The sequence below is a fragment of the Saccopteryx leptura genome, chromosome 5 (genome assembly GCF_036850995.1).
Source record: "Saccopteryx leptura isolate mSacLep1 chromosome 5, mSacLep1_pri_phased_curated, whole genome shotgun sequence".
NCBI lineage: Eukaryota > Metazoa > Chordata > Mammalia > Chiroptera > Emballonuridae > Saccopteryx > Saccopteryx leptura.
In genome coordinates, this window is record NC_089507.1 from 57,106,020 (window position 1) to 57,132,921 (window position 26,902).

At 35.6% G+C, this 26,902-nt stretch overlaps 1 protein-coding gene across 2 annotated transcripts in view; it reads left to right on the plus strand.

Moving 5' to 3' along the window:
* USO1 (USO1 vesicle transport factor) overlaps positions 1-26,902 on the plus strand; it is a 79,588-nt gene that overhangs the window by 18,594 nt on the left and 34,092 nt on the right. For both annotated transcript variants that reach the window (XM_066385372.1, XM_066385373.1), the window contains exons 4-8: positions 2,344-2,420; positions 16,858-16,958; positions 17,318-17,420; positions 17,572-17,627; positions 21,681-21,801. In XM_066385372.1, coding sequence (XP_066241469.1) covers positions 2,344-2,420; positions 16,858-16,958; positions 17,318-17,420; positions 17,572-17,627; positions 21,681-21,801 — 458 coding nt within the window. The remainder of the gene's footprint in view (positions 1-2,343; positions 2,421-16,857; positions 16,959-17,317; positions 17,421-17,571; positions 17,628-21,680; positions 21,802-26,902) is intronic.

The window sequence follows — 26,902 nt, forward strand, 5'->3', positions numbered from 1 at the left end:
TCTCTCTCTCTCTCTCTCTCTATATATATATATATATGTATAAGTAATTGCCTTTCTTCTTTCTACCCCTTACATCCCTTTCAACTGCTTTTTGACCCAAGTTCATTCCAATTGATAACATCTAACATTCAAGAAACTGGAGGATTTGTTCTGAACTCATCCATTTTCTTAACCCATTATACCCATCTAGGCAAAAACACAGCAGAATTCGTGAATTTCTCTTATTTTCCTATTTTGGTCTTAGTTCTAGCTCTCAATAACAATCACTTAAATCATTTTCATAGCCTCTGTATTCATTATCTTTTGCTACATAGCAGATTACCTCAAAATGTAGAGGCTCAAAAAATATCTCACATTTTTTGTGTATCGGATTCAGAAGTGGTTTAGCTAGGTGATTCTGGCTCGGTCTCATGAAGTTTGTTAAGATGTCAGCTTGACTGGGACTGGAAGATCTGATTCCAAGATGGCTTCTTCACATTGCTATTGTCAGGAGGCCTCAGAGCCTCACTATGTTACTCTCCACGGGGCTGCTTGAGCATTCTCGTTGTATGGCAGTTGACTTCTCTAAGAGCAAGTGATCCTAGAGAGAGAACCATGGGAAAGATCACAATACCTATTAGGACTTAGTCTCAAGTCACATACCATCAATTCCACCGTACTGTATTTGTTAGAAGCAAGTGAATAAATGCACCTACGCTTGAGGAAGGTAATTAGGTTCCATCTTTTGTAGAACCTAATTCTACAAAAGAGGTAAATCAAAGAATTTTTGGAAATAGTTTAAAACCAGCACCACCTTCAAATGGTATTCTTTGCTTCTGATCTCTTTAACCTTTCATTCATCCTAGATATTGTAAGAATTAGCCATCTGAAATGTTAATCTTCTATCACTCACCTGTTTAATGCATTTCACCAGCCCAGTGCACTGTGGAATCCAAGTTCCTCAAAGCAAAGCATAAAAGCTTTTTAAAGATTTCAGTACTGCCTGTCTAACCTGATAGCCTCTTTTTCAATTCTGTTTCAACATTGCCCAGCTGATTGTTCATAGCACTTAGACCCTTTTCTAAGAAATGATTGCCTAATTCCAGGTTTTGAAGATTTATACCTGTTTTCTTCTTTTTACAGCTTTAGCTCCTTCTATTTAGGTCCTATATCCATTTTGAGTTAATTTGAAGTTGTTGTGGGGTCTAACTTCATTATTTGGCATGTAGATATGCAGTTGTCCCAGTACCATTCATCCCCCACTGAATGATCTTTACATCTTTGCCAAAAATCATTTGAAATAAAATTTAGGCCTTATTTTTTAGAGTCTCTGTTCTATTGAACTATTTTTTTTTCTTTTCTTTTTTTCTTTTACAGGGACAGAGAGAGTCAGAGAGAGGGATAGACAGGGACAGACAGACAGGAACGGAGAGAGATGAGAAGCATCAATCATCAGTTTTTTCGTTGCGAGACCTTAGTTGTTACTGACTGCTTTCTCATATGTGCCTTGACCGCGGGCCTTCAGAGGACCGAGTAACCCCTTGCTCGAGCCAGCGACCTTGGTGAGCTTTTTGCTCAAACCAGATGAGCCTGCACTCAAGCTGGCGACCTCGGGGTCTCGAACCTGGGTCCTCTGCATCTCAGTCCGACACTCTATCCACTGCGCCACCGCCTGGTCAGGCAAACTATTTTTTTATTGTAATATTTTATTGTAATTTTGTAGTAAGTTTTGAAGTTGGGAAATTCAAGTTCTTCAACTTTTTCTTTTTCAAGTTTGTTTTAGCTATTCTGGGTCCCTTGCATACATATTTTATGATCAGCTGGTCAATTTCTGCACAAATGACAGCTAGGATTTTTATAGGGATATGTAAATATGTAAATCAAGCCAGGATATATTACCATCTTAACAATCTTACATCTTCTGAACTCAGAATGTCTTTTCACTTATTTGAGTTTTGGAGATGGGTTGTTTTGTTTTTTGCAAGAAAGAAAAAGGAAGGGAGAGAGATGAGAATCTACTTGTAGTTTCAGCACTTTAGTTTGTTGATTGCTTGTCATATGTGCCTTGACCAGGGGACTCCAACCCAGCCAGTGACCCCTTGCTCAAGTCAACGAACTGCACTCAAGCTGGATGAGCTTTGCTCAAGCCGGAGACCTCGGGGTTTCTAACCTGGGTCCTCAGTGTCACAGGTTGACACTATCCACTGTGCCACCACCTGGTCAGGTGTACTCTGATATTTTCTTAGAATAAAATTTTAGAAATAAAATTAATAATTTATACAATCTTGCTAAATAACTGTCTAAAAATGGTCATAACAATTCACACTCTAGCAGTGTATAAATGTAATAATTTCTTTCTTTCAGTTCGGATTCAGAAATAATAGGTTATGCTTTGGATACACTATATAACATAATATCTAATGATGAAGAAGAAGAAGTAGGTAAGTTTCTTTTACTGTGTTTTTTGTATATACAGTTAACTGAATTGTACCAATTTTGATGGTTTTAAAAATTGAGTTTATTTTACAGATTTATTTATTTGTGTGTTTTTAAAATGATTGCCTTGTATGGAATTTGGAGATAAAATTAGATTCTTCTCTTTTAAAAAATATTTTTCCCTCTCTTTGTATTTGGTTTTAGTTAAACTGAATATTGGTAATCTCTAGATTAAATAATCATTTTTGGCTATTGATTAAAAATCAAACTATTTTATTTACATGTTATCTGGTTAGCAGTATGAAGGGTTTTATCCCAATAAATACTTAAGCTTTTAACATAGGACTCATGTTAATATATAAAGAGCAATAATTTGTTAAATTTAATTTAGATTTATTTATTTATTTATTTATTTTTTGTATTTTTCTGAAGCTGGAAACAGTGGCAGTCAGACAGACCCCTGCATGCACCCGTCCGGGATCCACCCGGCACACCCACCAGGGGGCGATGCTCTGCCCATCTAGGGCGTTGCTCTGTTGCGACCAGAGCCACTCTAGCGCCTGAGGCAGAGGCCATGGAGCCATCCTCAGTGCCCGGGCCATCTTTGCTCCAATGGAGCCTTAGCTGCGGGAGGGGAAGAGAGAGACAGAGAGGAAGGAGAGGAGTGGGGGTGGAGAAGCAGATGGGCGCTTCTCCTGTGTGCCCTGGCCAGGAATCGAACCCAGGACTTCCGCACGCCAGGCCGACACTCTACCACTGAGCCAACCAGCCAGGGCCTAGAAAAATTTTTTTACATTTAATTTGTTTGGTGACATAATATGAATCAGTTTGAAATCCACACATTTCTTTCATACTTCTTTCCATTTTTCTTCGAGTATCTTGCATACTTAAAGTAGTCTGTCATTTGCTTAATTTATTTTATTGTCACTATGTGAATTGACTGGGAATCTGTATACATTCTGTTTATAGTTTGTAAAAAGCATGTATTGAATAACATTTCACAATGCTTTTGAAGATTGCATTCCTATGTTGGTTGTTGCAGTAAAACATAGTGGGTTTTTCCATTATTCTAGGCCAGTGGTCGGCGAACTCATTAGTCAACAGAGCCAAATATCAGCGGTACAACGATAGAAATTTTTTTTTTTGAGAGCTAAATTTTTTAAGCTTAAGCTATCTAGGTAGGTACATTCCTTATCGAGGTAGCGCCCGCACGTGGTATTTTGTGGAAGAGCCACACTCAAGGGGCCAAAGAGCCGCAAGTGGCTCACAAGCCACAATTTGCCAGCCAGGATCTAGGCAATCAGAAAGATGGACATAATGCGTGCATTTTATAAGTCTAATTTACACTGAAATAATAGGATCTTTCAAAATTCTGAGTAAATTCAAAGAAATGTAGATGATACTGAGTTTGCGATTTTTAAAAAATAAAAGCAGAAAAATATGTAGATAGTAACTTCAGAGTATGAGTAATGGGAACATCTGAAACTGAGTTGTGTTGTATAGTTTAAATTTCTAAGACTTAAATATCCTTTTTTTTACCTTTTAATTTCTTTGTGATATCTAGCTTACAGCTAACTTTATTAATTTCTCAGGGGTAAAAAATCTTTAGTAAATATAATTTGGTATCCATGGGAAAGGAAGCTGCCAGTCACATGACTACTTAAATACAATACATCAAGATTATGCTTTGAAGAAAAAGATATTTATTTTGTCTAGTTATTTCTCTAAGAAAATGGAGTGCAACATACTTGTTATAATATGTTAAAAGATTCTTCACTGTATTAGATTAGAAATTTATTTCCTTTCTACTTTATAATGGGTGATTTTTCTGTTTTAAAAAATCATGTAGCAGCAGTAATTTTTAGGTGATTTTCCTTTGTTAAAAAATTTAAAGTATAATCATGTTCAGAGTCCAGTTTTTTTGTTTCTCTATATATTTGGGCTCCTTATTTTTAATTCAACATCTAAAAACGATCCTGTGGCTAAAACAAGATAAACAATTCTGTGGAGAAACAGTACTGGAATCACTTTTTTTAGGGAAGATTAAAATGGGAACTTAAACTTTAATCAAAAGATATTTCTTACCTGGCATACTGAACTTCATTTTAGAGTTCTTTAATTTGAAGATATTTTATAACCCTTTAATTCATTGAATAACCTGTGTCATCATCCTGAATATGTAGCATATGCTGTATCTTTTTTGCTATTTGAGTAAAATGAATATGAATTTCTTCTGTCAGGAGATTATGTTGTTTATTTGACCTTCTTAAGCTCTTATTTATTTTATTGTGAATTCTACTGCATAAGAAACTATTTTCTTTATCATCCACTTTTTATTTATTTATTTTTGTCTACTTTTTCAGATGATGTTGAAGGTAAAAAATTGCATTTACACATGCATCATGCTTTTAGGTGTAATTTCTGGTAATATAAAAGGACACTGTCAAGTGATGGTAAATTAAGACTTGCTTTACTATATAAGAACTTTTTAATTAAAAAGGAATATCTAAAAAAGGAATATCTAATAATCTTATATTGCTATTTTTTATTTTATGACACTAAATCTGTATTGACTGGAAACAGAAAATAGTCTGATACATTTTTTAACAATTAAAGCTATTTCTCTGGTAGGACAATTTATTTGAATTATGTTTTGTGTACTTCCTGGAAAATTTTGAGGCTATTTATTTAAAAATAAAAATAATATTTAAATATGTATATATATATATTCAATAAGAACTGGAAAGTATTTTAATACAGAGAATACTTAAATATTGATATTGTCCCTTTAAAATAATGCATGTACAATAATGTCTGGTTACTGACATTTTTTATATTAATTCATCGAACTCACCAATGTTGTCTGTCTTTTATTTTATTTTTTTTGGTGATTTATCTCAAGTTCCATTTATTTTTAACATTGATATTTCTTTAACTCATAATTTAAGTTACCAAGTTTTACTTGATTTTGTTTTACCATTTTTTCTGAGATCCTTAACTTTTTAAAATAAGGAAGGGAATTTTCTTATTAAAGGAGGTTTAAAATGGTACATAGCAAAGTTGCCTATTTCTAACAAAAAAGAAAACTAACTTATTAAGGTGTATAGCATTACCTTTTGTGACATTTGAACCCCTTGTTTGAAAGCAGAAAATACCAGAGCAAAGAATTATGCCTTGACTCTTGTGACAATAAGTTGTTCCCTGTTGGGTAATACAGATCAGTAGTTGTTGTTTCTATTATTGTTTCAGTGTACTTGTATAAGACATTGAAATTTACAGTGCTTTTATGTCCATTATCTTATTTGATCCTCGTAGCAGCCTTGAGGCAGTTGGTATTTTTCTGTTTTCTAAAAACAGAAACCCAGAGACAATGTACCCTATATGGTATCATTTACTAAGTAGGATAACAGTATTTTTTTGGATACGTTATTTATTTTTTCCCTTTTTTTTATTCCATAGATTTCTGATTTAATAAACCGAGACCATTTTTTTCTAACTGGATTATTTATTAAACCTCATAATTTATATAACTAGTTTATAGAGGATACAGACAAAAAAATTTTTAAATATAGGTATATTTGCTTAATTAACCGCAGTATAAAAGAATATACTTGATATTCCCTCACTGTGTGTTAGGACTACTATCATATTATTCAAATATCTCTTTTTATAAAATAGTTTTGTCCTGCATAATATGGGTTATGAACAAGAATGGAGTGGAATTCCAAAGAGAAGGTTCACAAATATTTTTGAATATTGTTTATACCTCTGGAAAATATACAACTGTAAATATGCTTGAAACTAAATGTATATATATTTATACATATTTAGTTAAAAGCCAATCATATAAATAGACTTAAAATGTTTTAGGGGATATATAAGAACTTTTTTAAAAGCACTCTTTAATTCTGTATACCTGTCTTGGGTTTATTTTCACTGTAGTAACAAAGGGCCATTTAGTTCTTGTTTCATTTTTCTTTTTTTCTTTCTTTTTACTTCACTTTATTTTTCTTAAGTGAGAATCAAAGAGGCAGATAGACTCCTGCATATGCCTGATCAGGATCTACCTGGCAAGCCCTCTACCAGGTGATGCTCTCTCTGCCCATCTGGGACTGTTGCTCCATTGCTCTGCAAGCGAGCTATTTTAATGCCTGAGGTGAGGCAATGGAGCCATCTTCAGCACCTGAGGCCAACTTTCTCCAACTGAGCCATGGCTTCAGGAGAAGAAGAGAGAGAGGGGAGCAGGAGGGGTAGATAGGCAGATGGTTGCTTATTCTATATGCCCTGACCAGGAATTGAACCCGGGACATCCACATGCTGGGCCAACACTCTACCACTGAGCAAAGTGGCCAGGACCATTTTATTTTTCATTATCTTACAATAAAGGTCCTTTACTTTTATAGGTTATAGTAAGTATAGCATATAGTATATAAAAAATAGGATCTAAAAGTAGGCCTGGTTTTAGGAGTTTTAAAATAAAGAATATTGAGCCTGACCATGTGATGGTGCAGTGGATAGAACGTTGCCCAGGGATGCAGAGGACCCAGATTGGAAACCCCGAGGTCGCCAACTTGAGCACAGGGTCATCGGCTTGAGGTGGCATCACAGACATGACCCTATGGTCGCTGGCTTGAGCAAAGGGTCACTGGTTCAGCTGTAGCTCCCCCAGTCAAGGCACATATGAGAAAGCATTCAATGAACAACTAAGGTGCCTCATGAAAGAGTTGATGCTTCTCATCTCTCTCCCTTCCTGTCTGTCTGTCCCTCTGTCTCTCTGTGTATCTCTCACTTAAAAGTATATATTGAATGACAGAGGATGATTTACTTGTCGCAAATCTTTGGTTACATGTAAAATAGATAAAATTTTTCACGGGTCTAAGTTTGGTTTACAACTTTTAGATATCATTGATATAGTTTATAGTAGTTGTAGCTTAATTTACTACTACACCAGAATAGCTTTGTATGTTACTTTAAATGCTTAGCTCACTTTTGTGAGACTCTACATTAAAGTTCAGAAATGCTGTCTTATAGTTATAGGAAGTAGAGTTCATGTCACTAACAGCTTTTTAAAATTGACAATATTAAACCAGAAGGAACCATAGATCCTTGGAATAGGATTATATTTTACTAGTCCATTTCAAAACATAGGTCTTAGTTATATACTTTTAAACTACAATATTTTATACAGTATAGTTACAGAATAAGTCAAGTATGTTAACTCCGCTTCTTGCTAAATCATTAGTTTGTGCTCAATGCAAACATGAATTAAACTTTTTCTTGGGTAAACACGCATTCCTCAAAGTGTACCACATGTCCCAAAATACTTTGTATTAAAAAGCATTCATAGTTAATAAAACATACTATATCTCTATCACAGAATTTACATAAATATCAGAAGTGCTGAGAACCCTGATATGAAGAAACCTCTTCCTCTTTGTTTAATCCCAGTACATGTGTGTGCTTTCCTCAGTCACATGTTTACATGCTTCACTATACTGCATTTTATGAAATACTAACAAAGGCTTAAACCCCCACTTCAGTTGTTTGTATTTATCCACGTAAATATTTCAGCATTTAAAAAAACATTTCATAGGAAGAATTCGTCAAATCTGTATATGATTTTTTTTATTTATTTTTTAGACTAGTTTACAAGTTTTAATATTCTCCTAAATGCAGTGACTTTTATTTTTAGCTTTTCTCTAGAGGCCACAGTCTTTTGGCCCACAGGCATTGTCTGTCTTATAAGCAGAATTGTTTGACCTACTTAGTATTTAAAATAATTTAAGCAAGTTACAAGTATTACAGATTGGAAGCTTTCACATCAGGTTTTGGATTTTAGACTTCTCTTTTTTTAAAAATCTGAAGACTGATGACACCTGGGCCTGCATTCCCATGTGGCAGCCATCAGCCAGAGCTGAGTCACTGATGCTTCCCTTAGCCGGGGCATCTTCTCTCCATGACCTGATGTCTTACCTGCTTGCTTCCCTCACGTACATTACTGTCCTGCCCCAGAGCTGAGTTTATATTCTCTACTATATTCACAGCCTCAAATAAAAATAATTATATCATAGCGTATATTTCAGAAGCATTATTTTATTAATTATATATGCAAGTGTTGTCTCATGCAACAAATATGATTGTATGTTAATGGAAGGTAGCCCTACAAAGTATCTACGTTGGGCCATCACATTGCTGTGATCTTAACTTAAAGAAGATAATGCTACCTTACCAGGCGGTGGCGCAGTGGATAGAGCATCGGACTGGGATGCAGAGGACCCAGGTTCGAGACCTCGAGGTCGCTAGCTTGAGCGCAGGCTCATCTGGTTTGAGCAAAAGCTCACCAGCTTGAACCCAAGGTCACTGGCTTGAGCAAGAGGTTACTCGATCTGCTGAAGGCCATGGTCAAGGCACATATGAGAAAGCAATCAATGAACAACTGAGGTGTCACAGCAAAAAACTGATGATTGATGCTTCTCATCTCTCTTGTTCCTGTCTGTTTGTCCCTGTCTATCCCTCTCTCTGACTCTCTCTGTCCCTGTAAAAAAAAGAAAAGATAATGCTAAGGGGAAGGGAAGACAGTGAGTTACATAGATAGATTTCTCATGTATGTATTTGGAGAGCTATTCACTTGATATGTGTTCCCCGTAGATCTAGACCACTTTTTATACAATTTTTTATCTATACGATTTCATTAGAATTTGGCTAGATATTTGTTCCTGGTGCCATCTCACACATACCCATTGTTTGTTAGCTTTCTGGGTGACTTAAAACAAAATAGACTTATTAGCCCACTGAATCTTGTGAATATTGGATACGTAACGTTTACCATACCATGAGAATCAGGGCTCCTATTCATAGCTAATTCCAAAGAGGCAGATTCTCAAAAAGTTTATAAGCTCCCAGATTCCTATATCTTTTCTAGTTTTTTTATAATCGTCCTTTCCATCATCACATCACCTTTTAAATAAAATGGGAAGTGTGTGTAGTTCTTGCTACTTACCTGGTTTTACTTTTTTCTTAGCTCCACTGATAAATTCACCTTTGACTTTGAAAATCACAATTTACTGTACAAATTTTTACTTTCAGGGAAACAGCAGGACATCCTTTATGTGGACCCATGACAGAGACCGTCCCCTGAGTCCACTTTAGTTATGTTTGAATATTAGACTTCCTTATGGTTAATATTAGGCCCTTATAGCATCAAACCTCTGCCGCCTTAACTTAATACCATTAATCTACCAGTGATTGTGCCAGGAACATGATGATTGCTTTTAAGTGTATATCTTTCATCTCATCATTCCCCTCCTCTACCTGTTTTCTTCTGAAGTGGAAATAGTGACTGCTTCCCTCAACAATTACTTAAAGGCACCACTGATCTAAGACATCAAACTTGAAGGGTGAAAATGAATAGTTTACTAATATTTTAAAAAATATTTGCAGCAAATTTATTTTTATTTAGTACCCACACAGTCATATACTCAAATAACTACTTTTCTTGATAGGTTGCATGTAACTTTAATGAAAAAGAGATAAATCAATGTCAGGACTTTTTTACAGACAGTTGTGTTTTTCGTAATATCATAGGCTATACATTTTTTTTACATCTTTTGCATCTTGGTGATAAGAGTCATTAATGGTAACTTTACAGGAAAGTGAGATTTTTTTCTGAATCATCAAAAGAAGATTGTTCTCTTTAATTTTAAAACTTGATAATGCATATACATACATATATAGCTATTTCTTAAATCTTAGGATTGTGGTTCTCAACTGAGGGCATTTGGGCCTCTTCCACCACCTAGAGGGCATTTAGCTATGTCTGGACACATTTTTGGTTGTCACAGCTGAGGGGAAGTAAGGGAATGCAACTGGCATTTTGTGGGTAAAGGCCAGCGATGCTGCTGAACATCCTGAAATGCATAGCGACCCTCCCACAACAGTATTAATGTCAACAGGGCCATGGTTAAGAAATCCTGTCCTAGGAATGATGATAACAATGTTGATTAAGATATTACTATTTATTGAGCCTTATTATTTGCCTTAGCACAATGTTAGACATTTTACTTATTTTGAATCCTCAAAGAAAACCCTGTGTGAAAGACATTGTCCCCGTTTTACAAATAGGAAACCAACACTTGCCATAGTTGGCTATCTGTCCAAAGCAGTGCGGCTATTAAAGGCGTTGAATAACGGTTTATTGGTCTGACTTAAAAACCTTTTGATCTTCTCTCATTATATAGGCTGTATTGTCTCTCAGGAAAGTATTTGACTGCTACACACCCTAGCCATTCTGTACACCGAAATTTCTTCTACCTGTGTTAAGGATGCTCCTTCATTTATTGACTACACTAGGTTCAGTGGTAATACTTGACCTGTCAGTTTGTTTAATAGTTAATCTTTCCTTTCTCCTTGAAACACTACCTTCATTTGTTTCTCGGTCTCCACAATACCCTGATTTTTTTTTTGTCTCACAGAGCATCTATATCTTTGTCTCCTTGTTGTTTACTTTCTCATTTCCCAACCTCTTAACATTGGAATGTCCCAGGGAAGTACTTTTCTCCTCCATTCTTTCATTTGGTTATCTCATCTAGGTTTGTGAATTCAAATATAATTCATATACTTGTCACTTTCAAATGTATATATCCAATTTAGACCTCCACTCAAGTTCATAACTGTATATTCAAATTCTTACTTGATACCTCCAGTTGGATGTCTACCACCCATAGCTTTATTGAAGTATAATTGAAATAAAATATATATTCATGTGCAATTTTATGACTTTTGACATATTTATAAACCCATGAAACCATTAGCACTACAACCAAAATAATAGATATTTAAAACTTCCCTTGTACTTAAAAAATTGTAACTTTTCACCCCTTCTTCTAGTCCCCATTCAATCACAGACCTGCTTTTATGACTGTAGATTACTTTGCATTTTTCTAGAATTTTATTTTTTTTAGAGAGAGAGAAGAAAGAGGGAGAGACAACAAGGAAGGGAGAGAGGATGAGAAGCATCAATTCTTTGTTGCAGCACCTTAATTATTCATTGATTGCTTTCTCATGTGTGCCTTGACTGGGGGGCTCCGGCTGAGCCAATGACCCTTTGCTCAAGCCAACAACCATAGGGTCTTGTCTGTGATGCCATGCTCAAGCAGGCAAACCTATGCTCAAGCCGGCAACCTCAGGGTTTCAAACCTGGGTCCTCAGTGTCCCAGGGTAATACTCTGTCTGCTGTACCACCACCTGATCAGGCTCTAGAATTTTATATAAACAAGATTATACAGTATATACTCTCTTTGGGGCTTTTTTGGGGCGGGTAGTGTCTGGCTTTATTCAGCATAATTATTTTTATTTTTATCCATGTTGTATATCAATAGTTCATTCTTTTTTATCATTGAGTAGTATTCTGTTGTATGAATATACAACAATTTGTTCATCAATTCCCCTCGTGTAGGCATTTGGATTGTTTCCAGGTTTTAACTGTTTCAAGTAAAGCTTCTATAAACACTCATGTACAAGTCTTTGGGTAAACATATATTTTCATTTCTCTTGTGTAAATGCTTAGAAATAGAATGGCTATGTGATAATAGTAGGTGTATGTTTAACTCTGTAAGAAAATACCAAACCATTTTTCAAAGTAGTTGTACCATTTTACATTCCCACTGGTAATGTATGAGTTCTTCCACAGTCTCTCCAATACTTGATAAAGGTCAGTCTTTAAATTTTAGCTCTTCTAAGAGGTATGAAATAGTATCTCATGGTCGTTTTAATTTTTCTTTTCTTTTTTTATTTTTCAAGTGAGGAGAAGGGAGATAGAGACAGACTCCCACATGTGCCCCAACCAGGATCCACCCAGCAACCTCCATCTGGGGCCATGCTCGCAACTGAGTTTATTTTTAGGGCCTAAGGCAGAGGCTCCATGGAGCCATCCTCAGCACCCAGGCCAATGAGCTCGAACCAATCGAGCCATGGCTGCAGGAGGGGATGAGAGAGAGGGAGAGAGAAGTGGGGAGCAGTAGAGAAGCAGATGGTCACCTGTGTGCCTGTCTACCCTGACTGGGAATTGAACTCGAGACATTCACATGCTGGGCCGATGCTCTACCACTGAGCCAATCAGCCAGGGCCTTAATTTTTATTTTCATGATGATTAATATTAAATAAATTTCCATGTGCTTATTTGCCATCTACTTATATATCTTTCTTCCTTTTTTTGTGACAGAGAGAGGGACAGATAGGGACAGACAGGAAGGGAGATGAGAACATCAGTTCTTCATTGCTGTACCCTAGTTATTCATTGATTGCTTTCTCATATGTGGGGGGGCAGGGACTACAACAGACCAAGTGACCCCTTGCTCAAGCCAGCGACCTTGGGCTCAAGCTGGTGAGCCTTGCTCAAAGCAGATGAACCCGTGCTTAAGCCGACAACCTCCGGGTTTCGAACCTGGGTCCTCTGTGTCCCAGTCCGAAGCTGTATCCACTGCGCCACCGCCTTGTCAAGCTGTCTTTCTTCTTTGGTGAAGTGTTTATTCAAAGCTTTTGTCTTTTTTATTAGGTTGTTTGTCTTATACTTCAATTGTAAGAGTTGTTTATATATTCTAGATTCAAGTCCTTTGTGATATGTGTATATATATTTCACAAGAATATTTTCACTCTTTCTGTGATTTGCCTTTTTATTTTCCTGACATTGTATTTTGAAGAGCAAAAATTTTAACTTTAGATTAAGTGCAGCTTATCAATATTTTTCTTTTGTAATATAGGCTTTTTGTTTCCTATTTATGAAATCTTTGCCAAAACAAAAATCACTAGATTTTTCCCTATGATTTTTTTTGTAGTTTTTATAGTTTTAATTCTTTTTTTATTGATTTTAACTTATTGTGTTTACATAGATTCTAGTGTCCCCAGATGCATCCCCCCCATGTTCCCCTCAAAACCCCCTTTGCCCTCCTCCCCACCACGCCCTCCCCCCTTCCCTCCAGGATTTGCTTTTCTGCTCTCTATAACGCCATGTTATGTGTATAGAATTTCACCAATCTCTTTCCCTTCTCTGATGTCATCCTATCATCCCCCTTTCCCTCTGTCCTCTTTCCCTCTGGTCCCTTTGATCCCGCCTCTGCCTCTATTCTGTTCTTCATAGTTTTAATTCTTAAGGTTAGAGCTGTGGTCCACTTCTACTTTTACAATTAGGTCTGTGATCCATTTTGAGCTAATGGATATGTTTCTGGACTTTCTATTCTATTGGTCTATATTTCTGTACTTTTGCTTATGTGACACTGTAGCTTCATAATAAATTTGGAAAGCATGTGGTGTAAGACCTCCAGTTTTTTCAGCCCTTTGTTCTTTTTCAAAATCATTTTGGTTCTTTTAGGTTCCTTGCATTCCCATATCAATTTTAGAAACAATTTGTCAATTTCTGTTTAACAATACAGACTTGAGATTTTGTTTGGGGTTCTGTTGACTCTGTAGATTGAATTAAGGAAAACTAATGTCTTACCAATATTGTACCTAGGGTATATATATTTATTTAGGTCTTATTTTTTCTCAGCAGCATTTTGGGGTTTTTAAAGTATAGGTCATCTAGATCTTTAATCAAATATATCCCTAAGTCTAATACTTTTTGGTGCTGTTTCAAGTGGTGTTTATTATATTTCAGCCTCTTAATTGTTCATTGCCAGTATATAAAAATGCAATTAATTTTGTATATTGACCTTTTATTCCCCATAACTTTGCTAAACTCTCTTATTAGTTCCAATAGCTTTATTGTAGATTCCGTAGAATTTTCTACATGGGCAAACATGTCACCTGGAAATTAAGAGAGTTTTACTTCTTCCTTTTTCAATTTGCAAGACTTATTTCTTTACCTTGCCAGTGGCTCTAAGAGTCCAGTACACTGTTGACGAGAAGTGGTAAAAGCGGATATCCTTGCCGCTTTCCTGATCTTAAGTGGAAAGCATTCAGTCTTTCACCATTAAGTGTGATGTTTGCTGTAAGTTATAGATGCCCTTTATCATCCTGTCTTGTGACTCTAAGAATCATTTATGTTTACCATTTACACTTGTATTTATCCAACTACTTACTTGATTTCTCTTCTCAGATTTTTATAAGGTCTCAAGTTTAACACCAAAACTAAACTTTTTTTTCCTATGCTCTTGAAGTGCTTCCCCAGCAGGGTTTACTGTCTCAGTAAATGGTAACTCCATACTTCCAGTTTCTCAAACCAAAATTTTGAAATCACCCTTATTTATTTTTGTTTGTTTTCTCATACCCTCTATCCAATGTCAGCGAATCCTGTTCCATTTTTATAAAATTAGGACCTCTATAGTCTAAACCCTCTTAACCTTGATTTTTGCCCCCTATTCTATCTCCCTTTTTCCCTTGTTCTCAGACATTCTATGCTCAGCACAGCTGCCAGAGTAATTCTTTTAAAATTTTGTTTTAAGTGATGTAGTTTTAAGATTCAGAAACAGTGGGCCCTGGCCAGTTGGCTCAGAGGTAGAGCGTCAGCCTGGCGTGTGGAAATCCTGGGTTCGATTCTCAGGGCACACAGGAGAAGCACCCATCTCCACCCTTTCCCCTCTCCTTTCTATCACTCTCTTCCCCTCCCGCAGCCAAGGCTCCATTGGAGCAAAGTTGGCCTGGGCGCTGAGGACCGCTCCGTGGCCTCCACCTCAGGCGCTAGAATGGATTCAGCCACAACGGAACAATATCCCAAATGGGCAGAGAACCGCCCCCTGGTGGGCATGCCCCATGGATCCCTGTTGGGCGCATGTGGGAGTCTGTCTGACTGCCTCCCACTTCTAACTTCGGAAAAATACAAAAAGAAAAAAAGAAAGGATTCAGAAACAGTGAATTCTTTTATCGATATGAGATAAGAGAAATATTTTTTAGTTTCTGAAGGATAAACCCAGCATATTTGGATGCTTAATATTGGGAAACATTTTCTTTCTATTTGTGGTCTCTTGTTGTTTCTCTTTCCTCTACAAATAATTAGATCCAGTTATCACTGTTGGATTGCTTTTCTTTTCTTGTCATCTGCTGGGGGTTTTTCATTTCTAAGGTATATTAATATTAAAATCTCACATTGTAAAAAGAACTGTTTGAGGGATAATAAATAGGTTTGATCTCAACTGCCAGCTTCATTGGTTTAGAGCCACTGCCTGGAGCGACTTGTGGAACAGGATTCTGATGTGCCACAGATGCGGTGATCAACTGGCTGTGTCTGGCATGGGTTAGGGAATGGTGAATAGTATATTTGCCATCTCTAAATTGTGTTTAGAGCATATGCAGATTTTAAATGATAATTGCTTTTGCAGTTGTTGCTTCATTAATTTTTAGTGATCATTTATATTTTTTTGACAAAGTATACTGAAACAACAAATAGCATCATCTAAAGACTTATGTTTTAAAGACAGATATAAAATCCTTTAAAGAATAAATGAGAAAATAGAAGTAAAGTTCTGATTTTATTGCCAAATAACTTTATAAGATACACTGCTCACAAATATTAGGGGATATTTTATTGCTTCATATTCATTTTGAAATAACCCCTAATGTTTATGAGTAGTATATATACATTAACTTTTTTTAAAAAGATACTGAAGAATCTACAAGTGACTGGTTAATTTTATAATCAAACTATTGCAGTAACACCATCAGTAAGGACTGTATATTCAATAGTGTTTTCAGGGCAGGAGGTTTTGAGCTATAATTTACATACATTTAAATTTACTTCTTGAGGTTTGATAGTCCTATGTGTTTGGGCAAATGTATACAGTAGGGTAACCACTATCACGTTAGAGACAATATTTCTATTACCCCAGTAAGTTACCTTGTACCCTAATTAGAAGTTTAACCTAAAAATATCCTTGAGAAGTATCTTTTGTTCATCATTTTTAAATATTTGAAGAGTAAAAATTTGAAACATTGCCATTTGCAGCAACATGGATGAATCTTGAGAATATTATGCTAAATAAAATAAGTCAAACGGACAAGTACAAGAACCCTACCATTTCACTCATATATGGGATATAAAATAAAAAGCAGTAAATGAACAAAACAAATTCATAAATGCACACAACTGAATGATGCTTACCAGAGAGGACGAGGGAGGAGTAGAAAGAAGATGAGAGAGGTCAGTTACATGGTGATAGAAGGAGTCTAGAGTTCAATTGGTAGGCACACAATAGAGTATACAGATGTATTCTAAAGTTTATATAATTTTATTAATGTTACCTCAGTAAATTTAATAATATAAAAAGAATAAAAATTTATTTAATGGCATTGAAAATTATTTCACAAATATGTTTTTTCAGCATGATTGTGATATCACTACCAGCCACACTGTTCCAAGGAAATTATCATTTCTGCTTAGCTACCTCAGAAAAAAGAGGAAACTTTAATATAACATAGCATCATATTGAAGTGCTTTATCTTTGAATATTACAGAAGAAAATTCCGCAAGACAGAGTGAGGATTTGGGAAGTCAGTTTACAGAAATTTTCATTAAGCAGCAAGAAAATGTCACTCTCCTGTTATCTTTATTGGAGGTAATTAAAGAGCCTTGCTACTTTATGTCATCTTAATAAACTTCTTTTTTTTTACTCTTTTGAATGAAGCATCATATACATACCTTTTTAAGACAGTGAAATTTGTATCATTGCAAGAGATTCACATGCATATTTTAAGAACTGTATAATCTGTTAAAATGCTGTCAGCTTATTTTCAATTTGACAAAATACTGTTTTATTTACTTAGTAACAGTGAATAAGTGTGGTCAATTTATATTAACTCTTTTTATTAAGTTTGCTAAATTTTTGTTTCTCGTTTTTGGTACCACTATTGAGTTGAAAAATGTTTTCTTAATGTAAATTACAGATGTTAAATATTTTAAATTCTTATATTACAGGAGTTTGATTTCCATGTCCGCTGGCCTGGTGTGAAGCTACTTACTTCTCTTTTAAAACACCTAGGGCCTCAGGTGCAGCAAATTATTTTAGTCAGTCCCATGGGTAAGTAATCATTTTCCTTATATCATTTTGATTTAAAAGTGAAAATCATTCCTAAAAAGGGGGACTAAAATGATGTGTTAATGAATAGTTTATAATTTGAATTGCTGTTTGTATTTATCTACTAGTATTTTTACATGATTGTGTGTTCTAGGTGTTTCAAGATTGATGGACTTATTAGCGGATTCCAGGGAGGTTATACGTAATGATGTAAGTTCAGTTGGGGGAAAAAAACCTAAGAATATGCAGCTCTTTTCCTCTCTTTGCAAATGAAACATCTGTTGACCTTTATTCAGAGTCACAAGAAGGTAGATTTGGAAAATTGAAGTAATAACAATCTTTTAGACATTTTTAAGTTATATACAATACTACATTATTTCTTTGTTTCCTGCCTACCCAGTATTTTTGACTTAGGTAGATGATTTTGCTATTCAAATTTATGCCTTCCACAAGTTTAGAATTTCTTCCATTCTCTTCTAAAAGTTCCAGAAAGGTAGAGGAAACATTCCCAGAGTGTAAAGTTTGCACATTAAATTGTGTAAACTTACAGCATTGCATCTGGAATCTTCACCTTCATTTGATTGCATATGTATTTCAATGGATTTTCCTTGTAATCTCTGTTTAACTATAGAGCATGATTTGCTCTGGAGTTGGTTTCTAGTCTCATTTATTTTAATATTTGCATATAAGTTGAATACTTTGTATTGATGTGGGTTTTTTTTTATTATTTGAACATTTTCCTCTGTTACTATCTACAACTTGATTAAACTGTAATACTTTAGACAGCAATTGGAAAAATCTTTTTAAAATTAAATTCTAGGCCCTGGCTGGTTGACTCAGCGTCAGCCCAGCGTGTGGAAGTCTTGGGTTTGATTTCCGGCCAGGGCACACAGGAGAAGCGCCCACCTGCTTCTCCACCTTCCCTCCTCTCCTTACTTTCTGTCTCTCTCTTCCCCTCCTGCAGCCAAAGGCTCCATTGGAGCAAAGTTGGCCCAGGCGCTAGAATGGCTCCAGTTGCAACGGAGCAGCGGCCCAGATGGGCAGAGCATCACTCCCTGGTGGGCATGCCAGGTGGATCCCAGTCGGGCGCATGCAGGAGTCTGTCTCTCTGCCTCCCTGCTTCTCACTTCAGAAAAATACAAAATATAAAAACAAAAAAATTAAATTCTAGAGCTAGGAGATCAAATCAAACTAATTCAGTCTCCAGATTTACACTGAGATGCCCAAAGCTCACAGAAACCAAGTGACATCTTTGTTAGTGATGTCTTACTCATCTTTCTATTTGTAGTCCCTACCCTCGTGCCTTTCTCATCCTAAATGCTAGTAAATATCACCTGGATTGATCTTAGTCTCACAACTGGTTAGTGGCAAAGCAGAGGAAAACTGAAATGCTCTTGACTTCCAGTCCATAAGACAGTTTTTAAGCTTTGTATTTAAAATTTTGTGGTTTGTATGTCAACACAGTATCATAAATGGTGAAAGAACATAGTACTGTAATTCATGAAGACATGGTTTATTTTATTTTTAAATCTGTTTCCTATTTTGGTTTCTGTGTTTTTATTTGTTTGTTTATTTATTTAGACAGAGACAGACAGAAAGAGGAACCGATAGGGACAGACAGGAAGGGAGAGAGATGAGGAGCATCAGTTCTTCATTGCAGCACCTTAGTTGTTCAATGATTACTTTCTCATATGTGCCTTGACCAGGGTGCTACAGCAAAGTGAGTGACCCCTTGCTCAAGCCAGCTACCTTAAGCTCAAGCCAGCGACCTTTGGGCTTAAGCCAGTGACTGTGGGGTCATGTCTGTGACCCCTTGCTCAAGCCAGCAACCTTGGGCTCAAGGTAGCAAGCCTTGCTCAAACCAGAGGAGCCTGCATTCAAGCCTGAGACCTCGGAGTTTCAAACCTGGGTCCTCCACATCCCAGTCCGAAGCTCTATCCACTGTGCCACTGCCTGATCAGGCGACACAGTTTAGTTTTTAATCCTTTTTTTAAAGAATTAACTTACTCAAATAAATACCTGTATAGTAGGAATTTTGAGTATCTTTTCTTGACTAAAGTATTACTGTATAATCTTAAACCTGAATTTATTTTTCTGCTCTTCTCTTGGCCTTCAGTTTAAATAAGATAATACCATGCAAACCATTTAATAAAGTCTTTCTGGATTGCTATTAGTATCATTACCATTTATTTTCATTTTCAAATATAATTTTTTTGTTTCATGTAACTGCATTATCCTGGCTCTTAAAATATACCATTTCCTTTAACTCTCTACTCTTGTTTTGTCTGCTCCTAACCATGCTTATGTTGTTTTTCATTAAGTTTAGATTAGGGATTAATTTACATTTTTGTGGTAGCATTCAAGGTCTTGGTTTTTACATGTTTTACGTTCATCTTTTCTTTGATTTCAGTGAACCTATTTATTTGAATATTTTTGTGAATATTCACTGTAATATTATATAATGTTATATACATTACATTATATAATGTTATGTAAGTCATAATATAGCACAGTTGACACCAGCCGCCAGAGGTAATGAACTGAAACCTCTGGCAGTTATTACTGTCATTCTGTGACTCCCTGGAACAATATACTACTTTTTTTCCCTCTTCTGTGTCTTGTTTTTTTTAGCCTTCTTTAAAAATTCTTTTTTCTTTTCCTTCTTTCTTTTTTTTTTTATCAATTTTCTAAGTGTACTCAATGACAATTGTCAACACTCATGACCCTCTCTGTGAGCATATTAGTAAAGATTTTTAGTCCCAGTTTGTTTTATATTTAAAACATTGATTTTTGATCTCTATATAGAGAGTGAGTTGTCATTTATCACAGGTATTCTCACTCTTTGAAGTACCAACTTACTAGATGGAGAGTTTTCTATTAGATTTCCTTTCTACACTGTGAATGCTTGTGATTTTTATTTATTTTTCCTCTGCTCCATGAGCCTGTCTAAATGAAAATTAAAATTTTTTTCAAGATTGAGAAATGTACTCCCAGCCAGAAAGTACTTTATACTTGCTTACCTCTCCAGATATCTATGTTTCTTTTTTAAGGTTTTAGTTATTGATTTTATAGAGAGGTGCGGGGTGTGGGGAGCAAGAAGTATCATCTCATAGTTTCTTCACTTTAGTTGTTCAGTGATTGCTTGTTGTATGTGCCTTGACCGGGCAAGCCTAGGGTTTTGAACCTGCAACCTCAGCACAACTAGTAAGTAGAACAACCATTTTTAAAACCCACTTTATCTTAACTCAGAGCCTCAGTATGCTTTTTACTGCATTCCTTTCTCTCTTGGTTAGCAGTTAAACAAAGTTGGTAGCATTAAAAAGGAGAATTTTACATCTAAAAAGAATCACTTCTGCCTTTCTCATCTTAAGGTTGAGACTTGACAGGAAAGTGAGTAGAACAAGCCCGAAGAGGCTATGGGCTGTTTTGTCTATAGACTACTTATCTGACCAGTACTGATAGCCAACAGCTACTTTACCTCCTTAGGACTTTGGGACTACCTATTTGCTATGTTTTTCCCTTTGAATAATATTGCTTTTTTCATAAAATATTTATGTCTTTGATAATTGTATTGTTGGGCTTTTAGGGACTCATAAAATATTTGTTGTTTGTGAAAGAAGCAGAAATGGGTATCAGTGAGTTTTTCTTGAATGATAATAGTTTGCAGAATATCTCAACAAAATCCACAATAACAGGAGCTGAGGAAAGACAAAAGTCAAAAACCAAAACTACTGTGAATTTTCTCATGCTGGATATGCCATTCATGAGGTGTGAATTCTCATTTTTTCCCTATCAACTAAGAATTGTGTTTTGGAAATTTTATGATTATTTGAACTTTCTCTGCTAGAATATGATGATGTTTATAGATTATATTGATTCATGATTTTATGTAATTACTATTGTGAAGCATGTGCAGAGGCATTCCTGAGATAGATATAGTAGTGCTCAACTCTTAAACTCCATGAGTGTTGTATAGTGATTGATGAATATGCAAAAATTGTTGTACATTTCTGTTGTCTGGTGTAAAGAGAACTGAATTAGGAATTGGCAGACATGGATCCTAGTCTAGGCTTTTCCCTTTGAGGTTAACCTTACAGAGGCAAATGGCTCACTTTCTCTATCCTTGTTTTCCTTATCTATAAATTAAAGGGGTTGGACATTTGAAATTACCACTTCTAATATTTCATATTTTTTTAAAAGTAATTTTAAAATGTTGTATAAAAATTTTGCTCCACTTTAAACATTATCTTTCTTCTCCATCAGGGTGTCTTACTGCTACAGGCACTGACAAGAAGCAATGGAGCAATCCAGAAAATTGTTGCTTTCGAAAATGCTTTTGAGAGACTACTAGATATTATTACAGAGGAGGGCAACAGTGATGGAGGTATGGTATAAAAAGATTGATTTGAAGAGATTCCTTCTGTACTCACTAAATTGTTAACTTCTACAGAATACACTTGGAGAGATAAATGAGGGCTCTTTATATTCTTTCGTTCACCGTGGTGTGTTGAGTATTGATTTCTTTTTGTTTGTTCTGTTTAATATTTGTTAGCTTCTGGTATCTAGGCTGATGTCTGTCATTTCTGGAAAATCTTGGCTGTAGCTCTTCAGATACCACTCTGCCACATTTTCTTCTCTTTCTAAATTGATTCAATTTTGTGTCATTTGATTTAACTCTCATCTATCATCTTACTTTTTCTTCTGTATTGTCTTTCTAGGCTTTATTCTAGATTATTTCTGACTTTTTTTCTATTTCAACAGTTTTCTCTTTGCCTATATTTAATTTGCTAATAAATAGTTCATTGAGGCATTATATTGATATATAGTTGACATACAGCACTGTATTAGTTTAAGGCAGTGGTTCTCAAACTTTTTGAAGTCGGGGTGCATTTAAAATCCTACAAATAATTGTAGACGCACTATATACAAATTTCTGAGAAATATGTTATAATAATTAAGTCAAATGTTAAAGAAAAAAAATAAAGTCCAAGCATCCTTTTATGGTAATTAAATGAAATAAATACAACAAAATTAAATTTATTCTGACATTAAAAAACATTTTTATGTTACATTTTTTGAGTTACGCTTTTTAGAATTCATTTTAAAAAGGTTAAAAAATTTTAAAAACGACAAAAAAGTTATCTTTTTATATATACAGATACATTCTTAGTAAGATTTAGTAAATTTGGCAGGTCCCGGTGCAGATTTGTTAAGTTTTTCATTCTTGTGTTTATGAGAAACATGAGCCTGATGTGTCCTAGGGATTTCTTCAATGTTTGGGCCTATATTTGAAAGGCAAACTCATTTCCTTGTCAATACATTGAAGAATTCCTCTCTTTTTAATCTTGTGTTGAGTGCAGAAAGCCCCACCATACATATCATCTTAACTTTACACCAAACAAAGGATAGAAGAATTTGCCTCCAGTCTTTCCTGGGAACATGGAGGTAGTGTAAACAATCCAGCACCACAGCTTAACAGCTTTTGCAACCTAATCAGGCAAGTGAGGTTGAGCAGACTGTCAACTTACAGCCAATTCCCCACACCACTGTCCCCCAGAAATCTAAACTCCAAAAACCCTGTTGGTTTTTTGGTCCCCAGCAGGCACATATTTCTCTGGAATACCATAGGGCGCACCTGGAAATTTTTTAGGGCACACCAGTGTGCCCTGGTGCACACTTTGAGAACCACTGGTTTAAGGTCTACAGCATAATGATTTGATTTACATATACTGTGAAATGATTACCACAGAAAGTTTAGTTAACACCCGTCCAGTAAGCTTTATAACTCCCGTGACAGACGAGGGAGTACTGTACCTACAAATAGAATTACACTTTCTTTTCCTTTACCAGTATCGCCACATGGCTTTTTAAATGGTTTTATCAATCTCTCTATCCATCAGCAATGTTTCCAAGTTTCTATTTTTTCATATCCTTGCCGAGTCTTGCTTGCAAATTTGATAGATGTGAGATTATATCACATTGAGACTTTATTTCATTTCTTAAACTAATGAAATTAAGCATATTTTCTTGGGTATATTTACCATCTGGTTTTTTTTACTTGTTTTTCTTTTACACCTCTGAATTACCTTCTTGCCCATTTTAATATGACAATTTTTCCTTTTCTGGTTAGTTACTAGAAGTTCTTTATGTATTCTAGATACTAATCCTTTATTGATTATACATCTTCTAGTCTGTAGTGTTTCTGTTAAATTTTAAAATTTCAATATAATCACTTATTTATTTATTTATTTACAGAGACAGTGAGTCAGAGAGAGGGATAGACAGGGATAGACAGACAGGAACGGAGAGAGATGAGAAGCATCAATTATTAGTTTTTCGTTGCGTGTTGCAACACCTTAGTTGTTCATTGATTGCTTTCTCATATGTGCCTTGACTGCGGGCCTTCAGCAGACCAAGTAACCCCTTGCTGGGGCCAGTGACCTTGGGTCCAAGCTGGTGAGCTTTTGCTCAAACCAGATGAGCCCACGCTCAAGCTGGGGACCTCGGGGTTTCGAACCTGGGTCTTCCGCATCCCAGTCCGACGCTCTCCACTGCGCTACCACCTGGTCAGGCTATAATCACTTTTTATAGTTGATGTTTTTGTTTTAAGACATTTATCTCTAACTTAAGGTTGTAAAGAGAATTTCCATCATTTTCTCTCCTAAAGACTTTAAAATTTTGTCTTTTACATTTAATTAATATGGATTTTGCATTTGAACAATGGTATTAGGTTTATAATTAAATTTTCATATGTGGCCCTGGCTGGTTGGCTCAGTGGTAGAGTGTCAGCCTGGCATGTGAAAGTCCTGGATTTGATTCCTGGTCAGGGCTCACAGGCAAGGCAACCCATCTGCTTTTCCACCCCTCCCCTCCTCTTTCTCTCTTTTTTTCTTCCTCTCCCACAGCCATGGCTTATTTGGTTTGAGCACACTTGCCCCTGGCACTGAGGGTGGATCTGTGGAGCCTCTTCCTCGGGCACTAAAAATAGCTCAGTTGCAAGCATGGTCCCAGATGGGCAGAGCATCAGCCCCAGATGGGGGTTGCTGGGTGGATCCTGGTTGGGGCACATGTGGAAATCTGTCTCCTTCTTTCACTTGGAAAAAAAAGAAGAAAAAATTTTTTTCATATGTGTGAAGGTCTGAGTTCTCTCCAATAGTCTATTTATCTAGTTCTGTACTAAAACAACACTCTTAATTACTGAAGCCTCATAATAATTTCCTATCTATTAAAATAGAGAAAAAAATCTCCAATACTGGCTCTTTTCAGAATTGTCTTAACATGCCTTTTCCTTTCTGTCCTTCCACTGAATGAAACTTTTTTACTAGTCAAGTTCTATAAAAGTGTCTGTTGAAATTTTTATTGGAAATATATTGAATTTCTAGATTAAGGAGAATTGTCATCTTCCCTGTATTGACTTTTCCATTCATAAACCTTGGTATATCTATTAATTTATTCAGTTTTGTGTCTTTTAGTCATGTTTTATTATTTTGAGTGAAAGAGTCATATATCTTTTATATTAGATTACTTCTTAGACATCTTATAGTTTTGTTACCACTTGAATGGAATGTTTTTCTATTATATTCTCAAATTGGTGGTTACTACTTGATTTTTGTATATTAATTTTATATCCAATCACCTTATTTAACTATTAGTTCTAATGGGCTTTTTGTGTAGATAATCATGTTTTCTACAAATAAAACTAATTTTTTTCTTCCTTTTCAATTCTTACACCTTTTCTTTTCATTTTATTGCACTAATTAGAATCTTTACAGTGTTGAATGTTCTTGACTTGAATGAGAATGTTGATGCTTTACCATGGTGTGATTTTTTTTTGTTAAGTGTTTTTATCATGAATGAATCTCAAATTTTATTATTTTTTTCTACATCTATGGAGATTATCAGATTATTTTTCTCCTTTAATCTATGGGAGCTTTTTCTTTAAAATGGAGCGATTCCAATCAACATGAACAAGGAGAGAAGGGGGAGATAAAGGAGAGAGGATGAACAGTCAGTGGTACATAATACCTGAAAAAGAAGTAAGGAAGATGACACCAGGGAACTGAGAGGTCTAGGTATTAGATAGGTTGTCACTGAAATTGAAATCAAGAGTGACAGCAATTTGGAGAAAGAAGACTTTGAGCAAGATGCCGTGATGTTTTCAGGGAACAAAGAGTAGTGACCACCGGTTTTGTTATATAATTATAAGAGATGGGACAGCCAGAGGGCTTGAGCCTCAAGGGAACAGGAGATTTTTGTAGGAGAATAAAGAACTAAGATCTCTAGAAAGTACATGGTGCTGGGAGGATCATGGATTCTACATCCCAACTCTTAAGATACACGACACAGAACACGAATTGCCTTCACTTAACATTACAGGGTAAGGCAGATTCTTTAAAGAAAAGGAGCATTTCATGAAGTAATTGAGGCTGTAGTAGGTTTGAACCAATATTTGGGAGCTTGAGATAACATCATGAAAGAGTTTGAAAGAAGTTAACTGGGAAGAAGAAGCCCAAAGCAATCTAAGATGAGAAGACGGGAGAGTGCAGATGATCTGAAATGTGCATATTTTCAGAGGAAAACTGGATTTTAAGGCGAGGTGGAATTACCTAGTCTTCAGGTTTGCTGAGACATGTTTCAGTGGCTCCATATAACTGGTCCTGGCCCTCAAGTCTAGAATTCATTTTGCACACTGGAAGGAAGGCCTGCCAGTTATAGTGAGGGCTTTGGTGTTCTGTTTCCTCCAGAGCCTTCAGATGGTCCTAATGGCAGATCTTATTTAATGGAGATTAATGGTCCTACATAAGAGGCAGATATAGTGGTTTCTCTTCATGAGGGGAGGATCAGTCACATGGTCCAGCAACATGAGGTAAGGAAGCCTCCAATCTGGAGAGATCAGGACTGGTTAAATTCAAGATTCTTTAAGAGTATTTAAAGTGTGCACCTTAAACATTTTAAGTTAAATATAGTAATTTTTAATATGCATTTTTGTACTCATCTTTTGAGTTAGAGCTAGAACTTTTTTTTTTAATGTGGGTCTGCTGATTGGCATTTTTCATAATCTCTCTTGCATATATCACACCTAGAATATATCATGTAGAATTTCCATTTTGGTGTCTTTAAAATGGAGTGCAGGTTCTTTATAGATTTTATACTTTCATTATTCTAGACTTGCATTACTCAAACATAACAACCATCATTTTTAATGACTTTCATTGAGTTTTGCCCCAAACTTAATTTTTATAAAAATAGCTCTGTTGTCATACTTATATTTTGGTAGTTTACATAATAGTTAATTAATAAGCAGTGCACAAATAGGGTACATTTGTAGATGAAAGTAATTTATTCTTAAGTACTATACCAAATGCATGATCTATGAAAAAGAAAAATTATGAGTGGGACTTTATTCAAATTGAAAATGTTCTCTGCAAAACACAGTTAAGAGAATAAAAAATAAGCCACAGACTAAAAGGAAATATTTTTAAAAC